We start from the raw sequence: 19,975 nt of genomic DNA, 5'->3' as shown, positions 1-19,975 counted from the left end.
ACTTGCTGGTCTGCCTTTGAGGCCCTCTTGCCTGGAACTGCCTTCATGCTCTCCTTCTTCAGGGCCTTCCGGGTGGGAAAGTGGGTAGCCAACGCCCATCATGACTTCTCTAGGTGGGTTTTGGAGCTCCACAATGTGGCCTATCACCGGCACCAGATCATCATCCTCCTAAGGCAGGCCAAGACAGACATGGCCAGGGGGTCCATGTTATGTTGAATAGGGCCGCGACCTCATCATGCCTGGTCCATACACTTTCAGCCTATTTGGCCAGCTGGCTGCCCAGAGGGAGAGGAACCACTCTTTGTCCATGCAGACAGCCTCACCCTCTCACACTTCCAGTTCATCAGTGTCTTCTGCTCAGCCTGCCAGCCCATGACTTTGGAGCCAATTCTTTCAGGATCAGGGCAGCCACCATGGCTGCACACATAGAACTTTTCCCCACCCAGGCCCAGGCTGTGGGCAGATGACAGCTCTCTATTAATCCTAGTGCACATCTGTACTTACAACAGGGCAGCACCGGGCAGTTTGGATCTGTGCCCACAGCATCGTGCATTGGGTGGGAGACGGCAGATTCTGGCTGAGGGACACACCTCAGGTTGCAGGGGACCATCTAGGTGGATTGGCATAAGGGGGATGCTGTGGAGCTCCTTGATTCTGACAGTTCTTCGGCAACTGGCCCTTTCAGGGCCTCTGGATGCTTTAATCACACAGCTTGGGAAGAATGACCTGTGCGCTTTCCTGGGCTTTAGTTTCTCACAGGTGATCCTCAGGGACTTCAGGACTCTATTGGGACATTTTCCTGCCATGTGCATCCTCTGGTCCAACTTGCTGGAGAGGCGCTCCTGGCGTGGGGTGGTCCGCTCGAACAGGATTGACATGGCTAGGAGGAAGGCGACCAGGGCTGTGGGACATTTTGTCAAGGCAAACGGGGGCCGCGTCATTCCACACTTGAATATTTCTTTCAGTCTAGAGGAGTAGTTCCATGCTGATGGGGTGCTCCTGTCCAGCTGGGGACATCTGGTCGCAGGATGTGTGAGATGGCCTGCAGGATTGGTTGCAGCTTTAGCAGGAGCCATCTTGTGGCAGCTTAGCATAAGGCATGGACTTTTTGGAGGGGAAGCAGGGTCTGTGTGTACTGCTTCCCCACAGTAGGGGGTCCCCATAAGGAATCTTGGGAGTGATGCTTGTCAGGGACAAGCCCAGCTCAGGGACTGTCAGGGCAGGCTCGCACCCAGGTGGCAGGGATCCACGCAGAGGTTTTTACCAGGGTGGATAAAAAATCAATGAATTTTTTTTAAAAAATCAAAAAAATAAGAATTTTTTTAATTTAAATTGGATTTTTTAAAATTTAAATCAGATTTTTTTAATAAAAAATTTTTTGAGGAAAAATCTATCTAAAGATAGTTTTATATTTAAGATACATTATAGTCCATAAGTTATCATCATGAAATAGGGATTAGTTTTTAATTATGTAGCATGAGTCTGTATATTCATGCAATGTTCACATTTTTTTGTTTTTTGTAAACAAATTCCATTAATCCATTCACAATGTCATGCTCTTCCAGAGATTTCTGTAAGATTATTGGGCAATTTTTCTATCAAGCAGATATTACCACAGACACTTGGTTTTATAGTTGTCAAAACTGTGAATTTGTGTCTGCAGAGATCATGTTTCTTCTTCACAGCAAAAAGGTTATAAAAGAAACACACACAGTTGAGAAAGACCTTAATCCCATAGTTCCTTTGCAAATCTATGTACTCAGAATCAATCCCTTATCTCCTAAGTGCTAAATTTCAAAAAATTCAATGAATAGAAGATTGTTGGGAGTAGAATAGATCTGCACAAGAAGCTAAGTGTGAGGAGTCTTTACGTAGAAAACCATGATTTAAATCTAGTAGTAATAACAACATTCGATTTATATACTGCCCTTCAGGATGACTTAACACCCACTCAGAGCGGTTTACAAAGTATGTTATTATTATCCCCACAACAAAACGCCCTGTAAGGTGGGTGGGGCGGAGAGAGCCCTGAGAGAGCTGTGACTGACCCAAGGTCACCCAGCCGGTTTCAAGTGGAGAAGTGAGGAATCAAACCTGGTTCTCCAGATTACAGTCCCGCCTCTTAACCACTACACCAAACTGGCTTACTGACTAGTGATTCAAATCACGATTTAAATCGATTTGATTTAAATCAAATCCACTCCGGTTTTTACCCTTGTAGAATCCCGCTTACTGTCATCCCACGGTTCCCCTCCTCAGCAGGCGGGCTGAGGGGGGTCATCGGGTCAGCCAATGCTAGGACCCATGCTCCATGCTGCACAAAGGCTCCCATTCACTGCAATCAATAAAGTTGTGGTCTCTTTAACTCTACTCATGGTTTCTGTTGCCTTGCCCAGCATCCCTAAAGCTGGTCTCGCAACATGTCTTGCTGGTCTTAAGAGCACTAACAAAAAAAGAGAGAACCCCCTGCAACAAACAACTTAGTAAGGAATAAACATTTCACTTCAGCAATACTTAAAGAGCAATTAAAGAATTATAATGTATAATTATGGATCCATAAACGTTTATATGGATCCATAACCGTTTATATCAGGTGCAAGAGCAAAATATCAATTAAATTCACAATGATCCACCATCAGCATCCTATTACAATTCATAACAACATAAATACTTGACATCCGTTTCTGACTTCCGCTTCCAACAGAAAGGTTCCAGTCTAACAATTAACAAGATAAGTCCCTGTGAGATACAAATTTTCTTCTAATGTATTGTTTATTTTGCAGATAGCCGAGGACTGCTATAGCCATATGATTCAGAGACCGTCATAGCTGTGCAACTGAACGAGAAGCCTGGCTTGATCCTTGTTTCGTGAACTTTCTCAAGAATGTCACAGGCTTTGTTCCATAATGTATGATGTCTTTCTTTCACTTTCTAAACAGGAACCAACATATTAATGGCCAATTAGTTCTTAAGAGCGCTACATTAACCATCAGTTTCTGGGCACAATTTCCTACTTTCTGAGACAAGGGTGGTAGCAACATTTTCTGAAGTGGCACTTAAATGCCAGAACTGCTTCTCTCAAAAGTGAACCCAATACCTGCCTTTAGCTTTACATAGAAGGCCAAAACTTTTCATTTGCTCAGAGATTTGGTTAGTTTTTGTGCTCATTATAGTCATTGTTTTTCCTGCCACCTTTCCTGCATGAGAGCCAGTTTGGTGTAGTAGTTAAGCGTGCAGGACTCTAATCTGGAGAACAGGGTTTTATTCCACACTCCTCCGCTTGAAGCCAGCTGGGTGACCTTGGGGCAGTCTCAGCTTTCTCAGAGCTCTCTCAGCCCCACCCACCTCACAGAGTGTTTGTTGTTGTGGAGATAATAATGGCATAGTTTGTAAACCACTCTGAGTGGGTGTTAAGCCATCCTGAAGGGCAGTGTATAAATCAAATTATTATTATTATTATTATTATTATTATTATTAATTGTTTTTAACTTCTGATTTTATCCAGCTGATTGCACCACTGATGTGTATTCATGTAGATGCAAACTTTGAGGAGCAGAACTTGCCTCCTCCTGCTGAAGCCCACTGATTTCCCCACCCCTTAATTTGTTCCTTAGGGGGGGCAGTACCCTCTGAAACAGCATGGGCGCAGCATGCAGTATTAGAGGTCTTCAGTGAAAGGGAGGGGGAAGCATCTGAAATCACCACCTATTCTTCCCCAGATAAAAAAGTTGTTCCATCAAAGGAGCCACATGGTTGGATACATGCTGTTGTTTCTACTGCTTTATGTTTTTGCTTTGGGGGTTTTTAAAATGTTGCATGCGGACTCAAGCATTTTTAAGAAAGGTGGCCAATGAAAGCCAGTTTGGTGTAGTAATAAGGAGTGGCAGGACTCTAATCTGGAGAGCCAGGTTCAATTCCCCACTCCTCTGCTTGAAGCCAGCTGGGTGGCCTTGGGTCAGTCACAGCTTCTCGGAGCTCTCTTAGCCCCACCCACCTCACAGGGCGATTGTCATGAGGATAATAACAACACACTTTGTAAACTCTTCTGAGTGTGGCATTAAGTTGTCCAGAAGGGCGGTATGTAAGTCAAATGTTGTTGTTGTTGTTGTTGTGAAAGTAAATAGTTAATTCATTCAGCAGCACAGGATCTATGAACTGAATTTGGATGTTAGTCATGTGACAAACCCTTCTGAATACCGGGCATTTGCTCAGACAGAGGAACTTCAGCTGAAAGTCTTTCAAGAATGTATCTCAGATTCTGCAGGGTAATAAGAGATGCTTGTGATTCTTATCAATAGACGCTCTAGCATGTCATTTGTCATTGCTCCAAAATAAAACATATGTAACCCAGAGTTTCTGTGGCACAAAATGAAGGTGGAGAGAATAGCTTAACATGCAGATCACTTCTGCACAGGGGAAACAATTCCCACTTATAGCACCTTTCCTCTCCCACGGACACCAACAATATGGCACCAAATGACCTTGGCAAATAAAACAGCTTGTGATTCTGTGTGTTTTCAAAGCAAAAATCAAGAGAAGTTATACACAGCCACTGGCAACAGTTACCTGAAGCATTCTTGCACAGAACCTTCTCAAAAGGAATCTGCAAGAAGTACAGGCACACATTCTTAATGCGCATGTTCCTTTATTACTATGCCCTGCACACACATTCACTAGTTCAGCCCCTATCAGAAAAACACAAGTGGGGCCGTTTTTATATTTATTCAAGGCCTTTGAAATCATTGTTCCGTAACTGTCAAACGTAAGGCCAAAGAATTTTCAGCTAAATATTTGAAGAGGTTGAGTTCCTTTCATTTTCCCCAACCCCAACTTAACTTTTTGCTTCACTCATCTCTCTCTCTCTCTCTCTCTCAACTGAACATTTACATTCCATCAAGTGCATTAATTGACGATAAATCATTTTGGGTCATTATATCAATCTTCTTCAGAATTCAGCTGCACCAAGCAAGAATACACTAGCTATGCTAGGAAATATTATTCATGTGATAATCACAGCGCATTACAGACATCGCTGCAGTTGCAGTTCATTGAACAGCTAGTACCATAAGCTTAGCTTCTACACAATACTGTGCTAATTATATGGTATGCTGGCTGCTATTTCCTAGGATTTAAGCAAAACTATAATGAAAATCTTATTGTACAGATAAGAGTAGGCTCTATCTTATTTTTGTTTACAATAGGTCCTGCTGGGTTTTATGAATGCAAAATGGTGGTGGAGTTGGTGTTGTGGGGATGTCGTATCATTCTAACAAAAATATAAGGGGAAAAATCCTTGGCTGATGAAAAACATCACAGCTTTCAAAACACAGCTGAGCAATTACTAAACTTGAACCTCCTTAAAGGGAATGCATCCGTTACAATCAGTTTCAACAACGTAAGCACTAGGAGCCAAGCTACAAGTGATGCCTGACACAGGTTGGACACTTGTCAGCTTCCCTCAAGTTTTGATGGGAAATGTAGCTGGTTTTACAGCTTGGCTCTCCATTACAGCTGCAAGACCGGGATGCCTACATTTCCCATCAAAACTTGAGGGAACCTGACAAGTGTCCAACCTGTGTCAGGCGTCACTTGTAGCTTGGCTCTAGGAGTGCACAGAGGACAGATCAGAGTCCACCAAAGGATGGCCGATCAATTCCCGGAGGACTGCAGATTGCCTACTGGGATCCTTGCAAAGCAAAGAAGAGGCAACTCGCTCCTGCTGCTACCACATCTAGCCTCATGGTGGCTGTCCCACCACATGCTGCTTTGGCTTCATTTTGGCTACACGGGAAAAGAACTGGCTAGCTGAACAGATAAGCAAGTTCCTCCTGCCCTTTCCCCCATATCCATTTTAGACCTGGAAAGAAGACTTGCTGCCCGAGGAGGTCTTGTGCTGGCGCTAGGAATGCTTGCTGGGCGGGGACAGGAAGGATTGGTCGAATTTAGAGAGGAAATAGGACCTCCATGTTCAGAAGCAGTATGTCTCCAATTGCTGAACTCTAAGAAATGTGCAGGCTCGCAAGCAGCATCTGTCTAGACGTGGTAGGAGACAGAAGGCTGGACTACTTCCAAACTGATCTGATCCAAAGGGCAATGTTTGCTGTTCTTCAATAAGAGCATGTATTCAGGATAATGTAACACAGATTAATCCATGTCTCGACTGCGACGAGAAAGTGAGCATGAACTCTTACTATATTTGAAACGTTGGTGGCAGTAACACAAACAAAGTGACAGAAGAGTCATCAGCATGCAGATGATACCCAACTCTTAGTGGGACACCAGCAGTCATGGGTGACTTCAATTACCCTGATACCTGTTGGAAGTGAAACTGCTAAAAACGTACGGTCTGATAAATCCTGACTTGTCTTGCTGACAAATTCATCTTCCAGAAGACAGAGAAGGAAACAAAGGGGTTTGCTATCTTCAACCTAATTCTCACCAATATGGAAGGCTGATGAGGTGAAAGCAGTAAGCACCCTGGCTAGTAGTGAACAGGGCTTTTTTTCAGCTGGAACGCGGTGGAACGGAGTTCTGGAACCTCTTGAAAATGATCACATGAGTGGTGGCCCCACCCCCTGATCTCCAGACAGAGGGGAGTTGAGATTGCCCTCCGCGCCAAGTGGCACGGAGGGCAATCTCAACTCCCCTCTGTCTGGAGATCAGGGGGCGGGGCCGCCAGCCATGTGATCATTTTCTCCGAGGGCAACCCACTGAGTTCCACCACCTCTTTTCCCAGAAAAAAAGCCCTGGTAGTGACCGCCTAATTTTGGAATTTAAGATCCTGGGTAAGGGAAGAGCTGAACATTGTCAGACATATAGGTTGGATTTTAGAAAAGCCCATTTTAATAAGCTCAAAGTTATGCTGGGTAGAATGCCATGGTCAGAACTACTCAAGGACAAGGGAATTCAAGATGGGTAGGAGAGTCTTAACAGCGAGATATTGAAGGCACAATGATAAACGAATTCCACTGAGAAGGAAAAATGGGAGGAACTTAAGGAAGTTTGAGTGGCTCCAAAACAGCTTTTTAAAGATCTGAAAATCAAAGCTGACACATTTAAGAAATGGAAGGAGGGCTGTATAACCAAGGATGAATATAAATAAATTGCCAGGGCTTGTAGAGAGAGCGTTAGAAAGGCTAAAGCTTAATATGCTAACAAGAAAAAAGGGTTCTTTGGTTATGTTTGGAGCAAGAATAAGGAAGTGACAGGCCTACTTCAGGGAGACGAAAGGGAAACTTTAACAGGTGATAAAAAAGGAAGACCAAAAACCAAGAGAGGGGAACGGTCACTGACAAAAACAAGCAAGGCAGGAGCCAAAAAAAGACCGTTGTAGAACAACCAATTCTTGTATTCAATGTCGTTTTACTATTTTGTCTCAGGCAACACCATAAACGACCATAGTTGGTAATATCCGTTCAGAGAGTGACCACCCGGGGGGGTCACTCCCGACGGGAGAATGGCAACGGGTATGCCCGGCTGAATATCCCGTTTCGCTATACACACGCTTCTTCAAAAGCTTCCATACAATTGTCAATAAATATATTAATTACAAAGCAGGAGTCGTCCACCTTTGATTTCCCCTATTCAATATCGGGCTGAAAGCCTCTATTTTCTCTCGATCTCCTGTAAAAAAGGAAGACTCGCTCAATTCCTACTTTGCCACAGTCTTTTCTTGCAAGGGAAACTCAGGGCCAAATTAATTGCATTCTAGGGTACTAAAGGAACTGGTTGATATAATTGCAGAGTCTCTGTCTATCGTCTTTTTAAAAATTTTATTTTTCATTTTCTTAACTACAGATATAATAATTCCTTTACAACAAGTATATTTTTTGTAATCACTTTTTGGGGGGTTCTTTTCAAGGTTCTGAGTTAGCATCTGTTTTCATTTATAAATGTCTGGAATAGATTTTGTAGTGATCCAAGGTTTGTCGAAGTTTCTGGTAGTTTAGGTTTAGGTTTTTATGATTTTGGTCTTTTTGACGGATCTTCAAAGGGTAAAGTATTTTGATGCATCTTTATAACATGATCTGTTTGTTGTTTTATAAGAGTTTTGGTAATAGCCTGTAGTGTCTTCATAGGCAGTGTCTGTTTAGTAATATTCTGGTTTTATAAGATGAGTGTTTGGTACAGTTGGTTATCTGGTTGTATGTCATTTGCGGTAATATATTAGAAGAACGGGAGCCATTTTTCTGTAAATTCTATTGTCTTGCGATAGATTTCAGATTGAATAAGACCTGTTATTTTTTTAATTATGAAGTGATCCCAGATCTTGGTATATCAGTTTGTTTGGGTGGGTTTTTATTGTGACCTCCATTTTGAGGTTATTGTTGTTTTTGCAGTGACTAGAAAAGTTCTTATGAGGTCTTCCCTGATTCGTGGAATTCCTGTGTTGGACCATGGATCTAAAAATATTATTTCTGGTTTCAGTGGAATAGTGTAAGTCTATCATCTTTAAGAATTCTTGGAGAACAGGTCAGTTGCCAGAAAACTGGAGGTGGGAAATGTTGTCCCCATCTTCAAGAAGGGGAAAAAGGAGGATCCAGGTAACTACCAAACCCGTCGGCTTGACATTCATACCTCAAAAGGTCTTGGAACAAATCAAACAGTCAGTCCTTGGACATTTAGAAAAGATGGTTGTAATTACTAAGAGTCAGCATGGGTTCCTCAAGAACAAGTCATGTCAGACTAACCTTATCTCCTTTTTTGAGAGACTTACTACTTTGGTGGATCAGAGAAATGCCGAGGACATAGTTTATTGTATTGTCAAAGGCTTTCACGGCCGGAGAACGATGGTTGTTGTGGGTTTTCCGGGCTGTATTGCCGTGGTCTTGGCATTGTAGTTCCTGACGTTTCACCAGCAGCTGTGGCTGGCATCTTCAGAGGTGTAGCACCAAAAGAGAAGATTAGCACATCAAGCACCAATCCATATGCAAAAGAACCTCCTCAGGATACAGTGAAGCCTCCCGCCATTAGCATTCCACACCCTGGGAAACTCTTACAGGATGACTCAGCTCAACCCCACCCCTCCTGAGTAGATACAAATGACCTGCCAACATCTTTTCCACACTGGGACACTGAGAGATCTCTGTCTTTTGGTGCTACACCTCTGAAGATGCCAGTCACAGCTGCTGGCGAAACGTCAGGAACTACAATGCCAAGACCACGGCAATACAGCCCGGAAAACCCACAACAACCATCGACATAGTTTATCTTGATTTCAGTAAGGCTTCTGATAAGTTTCCACATGATATTCTTGTTAACAAGTTAGTAAAATGTGGTTTGGATCCAACTACTGTTAGGTGGATTTATAACTGGTTGACAGATCACACCCAAAGAGTGCTTGTAAATGGTTCCTCATCCTGATTGTGAGTCAGCAGTGTGATGTGGTAGCTAAAAAGGCTAATGTGATTTTAGGCTGTATCAACAGAAGTATAGTGTCCAGACCATACAACGTGATAGTATCGCTTTACTCAGATTTGGTTAGACCTCGCTTGGAGTACTGTGTTGAGTGTTGGGCTCTTTAGTTTAAGAAGGATGTTGACAAGCTGGAACATGTCCAAAGGAGGGCAACAAAGATGGTGAGAGGTCTGGAGACCAAGTTGTATGAGGAAAAGTTAAAGAGCTGGGTATGTCTAGCCTGGAGAGAACTGAGAGGTGATATGATAGCCCTCTTCAAGTATTTGAAAGGCTGTCACATATAAGATGGAGTGGAGTTGTTTTCTATTGCTCCACAGGGTCAGACAAGAAACAACAGGTTAAAATTAAGTCAAAAGAGTTTTCGGTTAAACATTAGGAATTCCTTACAGTTAGAGCGGTTCCTCAGTGGAACAGGCTTCCTTGGGAGATGGTGGGCTTTTCTTCCTTGGAGGAATTTAAGAAGAGGCTAGATGATCACCTGACAACTATGAGGATTCTATGACTCAATATGAATGTATGCAGATCGGAAGAGGAAGAGCAGGATGCAATCAGTTCAATCAGATTTATTCGGTCTATGATCAGCACAAATCGAAAGTTCACATTTTTTTTACCTTAAGACAAATAAAAAACACATAAGGTCAATTCTGCTACACAGCAGTTAAAATTTACTAAAACTTAAAATCCCAAAGGATTTTACAAGCCGCGGAAAAACTTTTTATGCAACTAATAGTAATCTGCCGATTAACACCCATTAGAAGCTTCTTTAAGATATCAACATCAGAACAGCCTGAAAAGCTTTTAAGCAATAGGGCAATTATATTTGAACAAATACCCTTATAAGAACTGCGACAGAACAGGACATGCTCCACCGATTCCACCTTTTCAGTGCCACAGAGATAGATTCTGTCCTTCATGGGGACCTTTTTATATCTCCCCTCCAAAACTGCAGAGGGGAGAGCTTACCATCTTGCCAATGTAAAAGGTCTTCGTTGGCTAGGTACCTCCAAAGGAGAGAGACAGGGAGCCGGAACAACAACATATCTTAGATTCTCAGAGGTCCAAAAATTTGGGACGTTACTGTTGTCTCTGTCGCTCGGTATCAAACAGCCTTTGTTTGATCATTGCTTTTACTTGGTCAGATCCCATTTTCAGAGTGTTTTCTAAGGAGAATCCTAAATTCTGTAGTTTGCAATGGATAGTCTTCACTCAAGAAGACTGATCATTATCTTTGAGAACTAAGGGTGTCAGGCACTGTGGGTTATATGCTAGCTTTAGCCAAAAATTGATAGAGGCTAGGTTTACCTTAGCCTCCACCTTAACCAAATCAGAATCAAGGCATAAGCTAGCATTGGAGACAAAGCTAGGTACTTGGAACAACGGTCTCAAGAATCTTGATTGAACTTGCTCTAAACGGAGCAAAACAAGAGGAAGGAAGTCCAAGTATTAATCCATAGAGTAGTTAGGGTAATGTTTTGGCCAGAAATAGCTGGAGGGCTGCTGGTAAATAGAGACCTTCTTTGGTACGTGCAAATTTTTAAAATATTCTGGGCAGATTTATGACCTATTGCTGCAACATACTCATGATGAGCAGTCCTGGTCCCAGACAAATGACTCATCACCCCTAAGTACTTGTAGTACGGTACTTGTTCCAACTTATGGCCATTGATGCAGGAATCGATCATTAGGTGCTAGGCTCTTGTGGCACTTTCTTATATGGCCAGGATAATGCCAATCACCACTTCGGGGTCAGGAAGGAATTTTCCTCTTGGCCAGACTGGAAGGGAATCCTAAAGGTTTTTTGTCTTTCTCTAGGCATAGAGCAGGGGTCATGGGGGCGAGGGGGAGATAGCCGTGAATTTCCTGCACTGTGCAGGGGGTTAGAAAATATGATCCTTGGGGGACCTTCCACCCCAAATCCAGTGTGCAGCTTGGAGGTGCTCTTGGAATCCAGCTTGGCACATGGATGCTCAAGCAACGTCAACTGGCAGCAATGCCATCTTGCCAGCTTCGACTGTGAGCCAGCAATCTCCTCTTCTAGGACAAGATGATCAGGCCATAGTTATCCATATCTTGGATAAGTCTCAAAGAGATTTCTCTGTGGTGTTGCCCTGGCTTTGGAATTATTTCCCAAGGAGGTCTGCCACACAGAGTCTCTATTGCCTTCAAATGCTGAGTCAAGTTTGCCCTCTTTTCCCAGGCTTGTAAAGACAATTAGTTTGGCAGTTTAGTGATGTTTTCTATAGATCTATTGTGATTGTAAAAGGCTGTAAACTGCTTTGAGGGCTTTAAGTGAATACACATCCCTACAGTACAGTAACTATCCCTTTTGAAGTTCATCTTTGTGATACCCTGGCTAAAATGGGATGCTATAATGAGCATGAGAGAAAGAATCTATCTCAACACAATTTGCCAGTTTTATTTTATCCAGAGACAGAAAGAGATTGATGGAGAGAAAGAGTCCAGTAGCACCTTTAAGACTAACCATCTTTATTGTAGCATAAACTTTCGAGAGATGAATCTGAGAAAAAGAGCTGTGGTTCTCGAAAGCTTATGCCACAATAAAGTTGGTTAGTCTTAAAGGTGCTACTGGACTCTTTACTATTTTGCGACTACAGACTAACACGGCGAATACCTCTGGATCTATGATGATGGAGAGAAAGAACAAACTTTCAGACTATGGGCTGGGATTTAAAATATCATACACTGGCTTTTGCATACACACAAACCAGCAGTAGAAAAGAGCAAGAGTCCAGTAGCATCTATAAGTTTAACAACATTTGTGATAGGGTATGAACTTTCATGAGTTTTGTTAGTCTTAGAGGTGCTACTGGACTCTTGCTCTTTTCTACTGCTACAGACAGACTAACACAGCTATCCATCTTGATCTATCCGCACAAACTAGCACTTTTCACTCCTCACATCAGTCCCCATCCACATACAACCCCAAAAGCTACCCATGAGAATTAGGAAATGCTTCTGTGCAGAACTCAACAAAATGCAAGGGGACATAATCAAAGGCAAAATATCAAAACTCCATGCACAAATGAAAATGCTTTAAGCGCACGGTTTTTCCCAGGCATGAAGCAGTCACATTTATGTGGCTACACAGCAGCGTCAACACAACAAAAATGCTGACTTTGGAAACCTCTAACCAAGGCTCAAAATCCAAAACTTATCTACACCAACCAACCAAATTAATTTTTCAGCTGCTAGAAGCAAAGGAAGTCAACGCTACCGGCATGCCCATTATTCCCAAATGCAACTCAGTTAAGAGGAACTGTGTTTGCCATGCACTCCGACGGCTCCTCGAATGAACGGGAAATTACATTTCAGACGGCAGAAGAACATTTGCCCATAAGCAAACAGAAAGCCACTGAAATGGCCAACAGGACTCACCAAGCTCATTGAGACTCTGAGCGGCTTTTGTTATCTCCCGGCTTCCTCCCTGCAGCTGCCCTTGAAGCCTCTTGCTGAGATACAAGATGCGTATTATTCTCCGCAGCAAGTCACAAGCAGCCTTGAGAGGAAGAACATATTCAACGTATTCAGCACGATGACACATTTTTAAACTCTTGCTGTGGAAGCATCACACACATTGACAATGCAAGCCGGATCACATTACAGTGCACACATTGTGTTAAGTCTTATAGGTCCTACCGGACTCTTGCTCTTTTTCACTTTTTTTTCACTGCTACAGACTAACATGGCTACCCATCTTGATCTATTACAGTGCAGCTCAAGTATGCATGTATGTGCGTATACATAAATACACAAAATACACATAAATACACACAATACACATAAATACCACCAGGGCTTTTTTTCAGCGGGAACGCGGTGGGACAGAGTTCCGGAACCGCTTGAAAATGGTCACATGGCTGGTGGCCCCGCCCCCTGATCTCCAGACAGAGGTGAGTTGAGATTGCCCTCCGCGCTGCTGAGCGGCACGGAAGGCAATCTCAACTCCGCTCTGTCTGGAGATCAGGGGGCGGGGCCACCAGCCATGTGACCATTTTCTCCAAGGGCAACCCACTGAGTTCCACCACCTCTTTTCCCAGAAAAAAGCCCTGAATACTACACACTGCGGCAGAATGCACGCACACACACACACACACACACACACACGGTTTCCGTTCACTGAAAAGTTGTAAAGGGCCATTTCATAGAAAAAGAGCTGGAGGAACTCATTAGCATAACTCATTAGCATATGCCACACCCCTTGCCATCACCGGAAGTGTGTCATTAGCATAACTGATTTGCATATGGCACACCCCTGACATCACCTATCCTGGCTTTTTTAGACCCAATCTTGGCTATTCAGAGCCAAAATTGGCCCCAAAATGGCAAAAAGGGGCTGAAAATGGCCAAAAAGAGGCCCAAAATGCTCAGGATCGGGCTGCTGCTGAGCAAGAGAGCAATCCACCACCCATCAGAGGCCCGATCCAGGCCATTTCAGCCCCAATCCAGGCCAAAACAGGCCCAAAATGGCCAAGTCAGGTGGGCGGGACCACCTGACATGTGACCTCTTTGGGGAACTGCCGGAACTGCGTTCCTGTGCGTTCCTCCTCAAAACGAGCCCTGGTTGTAACTACAAGCCTGTCCTGTAGAGATAAGGGCATTTATTCATAAATATACACTGCAAGAACACAAAGGCTGAATATTAAAGAGTCCAGTAGCACCTTTAAGACTAACCAACTTTATGGCAGTATAGGCTTTTGAGAGCCACAGCTCTCTTCATCAGATGCATGGAGGGTATGAAGAAACTGGTGATGAGGGAAGGGGGGAGAGGGTGCAGAGAGTAAGGGTCATAATAAGTGACAAGAAGTCATGAAAGAGGTGGGATGCACAATCCTTTAAGTCCTTGATGGAACGTCCTGGTAGACCCCCACAGGTTTCTTGACTGTTGCCATGTTTAATATCAGATTTGTATCCATTTATTCTTTTGCACAGAGGTTGGTTGGTTTGTCCAATGTACAGAGCAGATGGATATTGTTGGCACACGAGGACATATATCACGTTGGAGGATGAGCAGCTGAAAGAACCAGAGATTGTGTCGTTGACGCCATTGGGTCCTGTCATCGTATTTTCTGGGTAGATGAGGGCAGAGTTGGCGTCTGGGTCTGTTGCAACTTAAAGGTCACCATAGTTCAACAGAAACATTTCAAAACCAAAATCCGACAGGAAGCTGCTGAATTGGAATTTATATGTAAATCAGTCAGGCTTGGATTGAACAGAGACTATGAATGGTTATCTCGTTACCAAAAGTAACTGCCTTTCAGGCATTCTATTCAGATTCTGCCATGGAGGGGAGGGGTCACACCCAGCCTGGATTGTGCATTCCACCTCTTTCATGACTTCCTGTAACTCATTTACATTTTCATGACCCTTACTCCCTGCACCCTCTCCCTCCTCCCCTCCCCACCTATATATCTCTGTCCAGTTTCTTCATACCCTCCATGCATCTGACGAAGAGAGCTGTGGTTCTCGAAAGCTTATGCTACAATAAAGTTGGTTGTCTTAAAGGTGCTACAGACTAACACGGCTTACTCCTCTGGATCTATAATCCATGCAACAGCACTTTCCAGGAAATTATGAGTACTTATGAACTATACTACTGATTGTCTGTGTCTGACGATGCATCTGACGAAGAGAGCTGCAGTTCTCAAAAGCTTATGCTACAATAAAGTTGGTTAGTCTTAAAGGTGCTACTGGACTCTTTGCTATTTTGCTACTACAGACTAACACGGCTAACTCCTCTGGATCTATGACTATAGAAAGCAAAGGCTGAATACCGTTCAGGAGGTTTACCATGGACTTCAGCTCAAGCAATACCAGAACACCAAATTTACCATTTCTCTGGCCATAATTACAGTTACTCTTATCCAGGGTCAACACTCCAAAATCTACGTCAAGAAAAATGGCTTGTGCAGAAATTTCTCAAATCAGTATCATACAGACAACTGCTTCACACTAGGGTGAACAAAAGCATTTTTAATTCAGAAGATGGATTTTTTTTAAAAGTTTCTTTTTATTTTAATGTTTCACGAGCACACCAAGTGGTGTTGGAAGGAACTATGATGTGGGAGCCATTTCTGCTGCTCACAGCTTTGGCATATATGAACGCTGCAAGCATGGCGGGATATATGGGTCCTTCTCCTCAGCAGCCTCCCAAGCGATGCAAAAGCCACCATCGCAGCAAAGAGGAACGTGCGTGCAAACAACACAAGAGCATTTACGGACTCAAACAAGCTACCAGAGTTTGGAGCTGTAAACTGACGGACTTGCTTCTTCAAGCAGGATTCCTGAGTCGTGAAAATGAGATCTGTCTCTACATCAAGTACCAAAATGACAGATGGACTTGCATTCTGACATATGTTCATGATCAGATCCTAGCACATGAGCATCCAAATGACAGTGACGAGGCAGTGTGGCATCTGAGCCAGCATGTTGAACTAAAGAGGCTAGGTTAAAGAGCAGCAGCAGATCGACTCCATGTCTATGTGGATACCTCCTGCTGCTTTGGACTCTTTTTGGCCTGGATTCAGGCTATGGGAGAGAAACAGCTCTGGTGGCTTTATTCGGTGATCACCGCCTGAATGCAGACAAAGGCCATGCTTCTTTGTTGCTTCTCCTGGATCGATTCACAGTAGACCATGCCATCTTGCTCAGGTATTTGGAGGCAGAAGTGGGTATCGAGGGATGTGCCCTGGATTGGTTTAAATAATTTCTCACGGAACAGACGCAAAGCGTTGCTATTGGAGATCAGCTATCTCCAGAATGGGAATGATCTTGAAGGGTTCCCCGAGTGCACAATCTTATCTCCTATGTTATTCAACCCTGAGGCAAAATCTTTAGTAAAAATCACCTGTAGCTATGGAATTGGATGCCACCAATATGCAGATGACACCCAGCTCTATTATCTCACTATCCAAATCACAATCGCGTTTTTGTCAATCTAATTTAACTATCAGCCAGATTTTTTAAGGAACTAAAAGAAGAGAAACGTAAATTATTCTTCCATATTTGGGCACCCCAAGTGACAATCATTTTTAAACTATTGCAGTTGATCAGAATTGGAATACATTCATGATGCTACCTACCGGAGAGACCTTTTCCCTAGTAACTCCACAAAAATCACTTGGATTGAAACAAACGATAAGGGACACTGCGTGTTGCTTGTCCAAAATCCATAATGAACAACTCTGCTTGGCTCATTTCCCCCCTCCCGCTTTTTCAAAGACTGCTGATGCGTTTGGAACACCCCACCCCCCCCCAGTGCTTTCAATTATTTATTCTGGGAGTTTGTCATTGGATACCCCCCCAAACAGTAACCATAGCAACACTCTGCATTCGGCTACAGGAAAGACAGTTACGTCTGGTCCCAATTAATTCTTGTCCATGGATCAACTCTTATGTTAATATTGCAAGAGTACTTCTTAAGAAACACTTCTGCTCTTCTCCAAATTATTACATTCCCTTTTGCAAGAAGAAATGCTTCCCACTTACAGCACGGGCACATACATAACTCTCTGATATGCTCTAGCTGGGCTCACAAGCATCTTTACAAGCAAAAGGAAGGTTCTGCTGGAGAACAGCGGATGACAGTCAAGACCTAGCTTACCTGAAGTCTTGCTAATTGTGCAGTGCGAGATACTATTTTGTGGTAGGGATCAATAATCTTGGCTCTGATCCTAATGAAAAATGAAAACATGTTTGAGAAGCTCTGGTGGTACATCGGAAGTTAATAGATCTATTGATATTTGAGAGCTGACTTACCGGTCAACGGTGCTCTGGAGGGCACTTATTCTCGTCTGCATCATTTGAAGAACACCTGCACAAGAGATTATTAAATGGACCCAAATTAGAATTTCATCAGCACAGATCTGACATAAAGGCTGGTTTAATTCAAAAAAAAGACAACAACATTTCGGATAGTGAAGCACATGAGAAGATTTTGACATTACGCCCACAATAACATTTTTCAGCATACAACATCCTCATCCTTATTTCTGCTGTCTGATCCTTAACCGGTTTATTCAACTTTAAATCCCACTGAATTCAATGGGGTTCATATGTTTAGGATCACAGCTCACTGCAACAGGCTTAGAAGAGTTTAGGATTATATGGTTAATCACACGAGCAACATGTGTGAAAGCAGCAATCCCAAACCACCTCTGATTTGTAATGAACACAAGTCTTCATCCTTGTGAACTCCCTCCCCACCATTCTCCCCACATGCTACACCAAGACTTCCTGGTTTAGGATTTGTTTCTTGCCCACAAACCAGGATTATAAATGCGGATGAGATGATAATTAAGAATCCCATTTGCAGGCGAAAGCTAAACTCGAGTTGTTAAAAACGCCCAAATCTGGACATCTCAACAACTTATGTTTAAGCCAAAGTCTTCCTAAAATCAGGAAGCCTTCTGGAGAGAGGGGATGGAGTATAAACCTGAGGATTTCAAGTATAAGTCACAAATAAATTGTGACATCTTGACATCTGACATAGGAGAACGACAGCAGCAATGCTGATTCTGTGAACCTAAGCACATCATGAGAGGGAGGGCAGGAAAGGGTTACATCAGGGCTTAGTTCTTGTGGCCCCCTTCTTACACACTCAGGGTAATGCCGATTGCCACTTCGAGGTCAGGAAGCAATTTTCTCCGGGCCAGTTTGGCCAGGGATCCTGGAGGACTTTTGTCAACTTCTGGGCACAGAGCAGGGGTCCACACTGGGGGTGTGGGGGGAAGTAGTTGTGAATTTCCTGCACTGTGCAGGGGGTTAGACTAGATGATCCTGGAGGTCCCTTCCAACCCTACGATTCTATAAGCCACTTTGGGTCCCTATGGAAGGAAAAGGGTATAAATGAAGTAAATAAAATAAATAAGTAAGGCGAGATGGTCAAAGCAATGGTACAAACCTATACTGTGAGATCCATGGCTGGATTCACAACCAGAACACAACTCTGTACTAGAAGGAAAGCCTAGCAGTTGCCTTAGTAATGCACTCCCAAAAAATTAATAATCAAAATCTCGAAGAAATAACCTTATGCCACAATCACCAGGGTGTTAGAATTCATTATTTTCTGGGTGGTGGGAGGGGATCAATCAAGTCTTCATCTTAAGACAAAGAGAAAATATAGCAGGTCCAAAACATACAGCAAAAGGTGATCTCATTACCATTACACTTCAACATATTTATATTCAGCAATCAACACCATCAAGATAACCCCCCACCCTTTACTCCAATAATATAATTCTGTCCTGGTAGTCTAGGGATGTGCATCCCCAAAAGATTTGGGTTTCCTGCTTTGGGTTTACCCGAAGTGGAGAAAAAATTCGGAAATACCATAATTCCGAAGCGGCGAGCCACTTCGGAATTATGGTATTTACTCGCTTGATTATGCTCTGTAAATATTCGGAGTTTACATCATTTTCTTTTCCTCCATTTAATCCTCACAACAATCCTGTGAGGTGGGATAGGCTGACTGTGGGTGACTGGCCCAAGATTCCTCCGCAAACTTCAATAGAGTGAGGATTTGAACCTGGGCGTCCCAGATCCTAGTCTGACACAGTCCAATGTATACCCATATGAAGTAATTCCCATATGAATTACTGCACCATCAGATATGGGAGACCCAGGTTCAAATCCCCGTGGAAGCTTCCTTAAAAGTTCAAATGGAATTAAATATAAGAGAAGGCAATAAATAGATATACAAATAAAAAAGTAGAAGTAAAACATGCCATAGGTTAATTATTTACAGAGTTAAAGCGCGTTCAGACTGCCATAGGCAATTTACGGAACTTATAGACCTGGGCACAAAATCTCGCTACCTGGCATGATGTCTGATAATTCCTGTCAGACAAGAGGTAGTCAAGTTTAATTTTGTTCAATCTGCCAGGGAACCTTTCTATTAGTAGACTAATAGTTCCTAATCGAATTTTCCTATGGTATGGACAATTGAAAAAAATATGCTCCATTGAATCAATTTCTCTTAAGTGACAGAGGCAAAGCCTGAGAGAGGAAGGGGTTGGACTTTGGGCCAGTAATACCATCTCAGCCTATCCTTGTGAGAAAAAACGGAAGAGAGAAGTGTAACATATGCTTTTTGGCGTTTATTAAAATTACAATATCATCTATTAGGTGAGATCATTTCTTCTCTAAGGAATATAAAGGTGAATTTTTTGGAACCCTCAGAACGTTTATACTCCGCTTCTAAATGACTTTTAAAGCTTTTGAGGGAAACGACAGCTACTGACTTTAATACTGGCCGTTTTCACACATCTTTACATCGTGCAAAACTAATGGAACAACGGCATCTTCATGGCACCATTTCTGATGTAATTGTGCCACGAAAATGGAACCGTGGCACGATGACATCAGAAATCGCGCCATGAAGATGCCCTCGTTCCGTGAGTTTTGCGCAATGTAAAGACACGTGAAAGCGGCCACTATCAAGACTATTTTGCAGCACAACAGTCTTACAATCAGAGCTTTTTTCTGGGGAAAGAGGTGGTGGAACTCAGTGGGTTGCCCTCGGAGAAAATGGTCACATGGC

General features: G+C 43.0%; 1 protein-coding gene across 1 annotated transcript in view; it reads right to left on the bottom strand.

The window, feature by feature from the left end:
• Window positions 1–19,975, bottom strand: part of COG5 (component of oligomeric golgi complex 5) — a 261,645-nt gene that overhangs the window by 228,189 nt on the left and 13,481 nt on the right. Inside the window, exons 4-6 of the mRNA XM_054987831.1 lie at window positions 17,194–17,248; window positions 17,039–17,108; window positions 12,814–12,934 (exon numbers count right to left, since the gene is read on the bottom strand). Of these exons, the coding sequence (XP_054843806.1) occupies window positions 12,814–12,934; window positions 17,039–17,108; window positions 17,194–17,248 (246 nt within the window). The remainder of the gene's footprint in view (window positions 1–12,813; window positions 12,935–17,038; window positions 17,109–17,193; window positions 17,249–19,975) is intronic.

The sequence above is a fragment of the Eublepharis macularius genome, chromosome 9 (genome assembly GCF_028583425.1).
Source record: "Eublepharis macularius isolate TG4126 chromosome 9, MPM_Emac_v1.0, whole genome shotgun sequence".
Taxonomy (NCBI): Eukaryota; Metazoa; Chordata; class Lepidosauria; order Squamata; family Eublepharidae; genus Eublepharis; species Eublepharis macularius.
The sequence above is the reverse complement of the archived record's forward strand: the minus strand, read 5'-3'. Positions and strand labels throughout refer to the sequence as shown.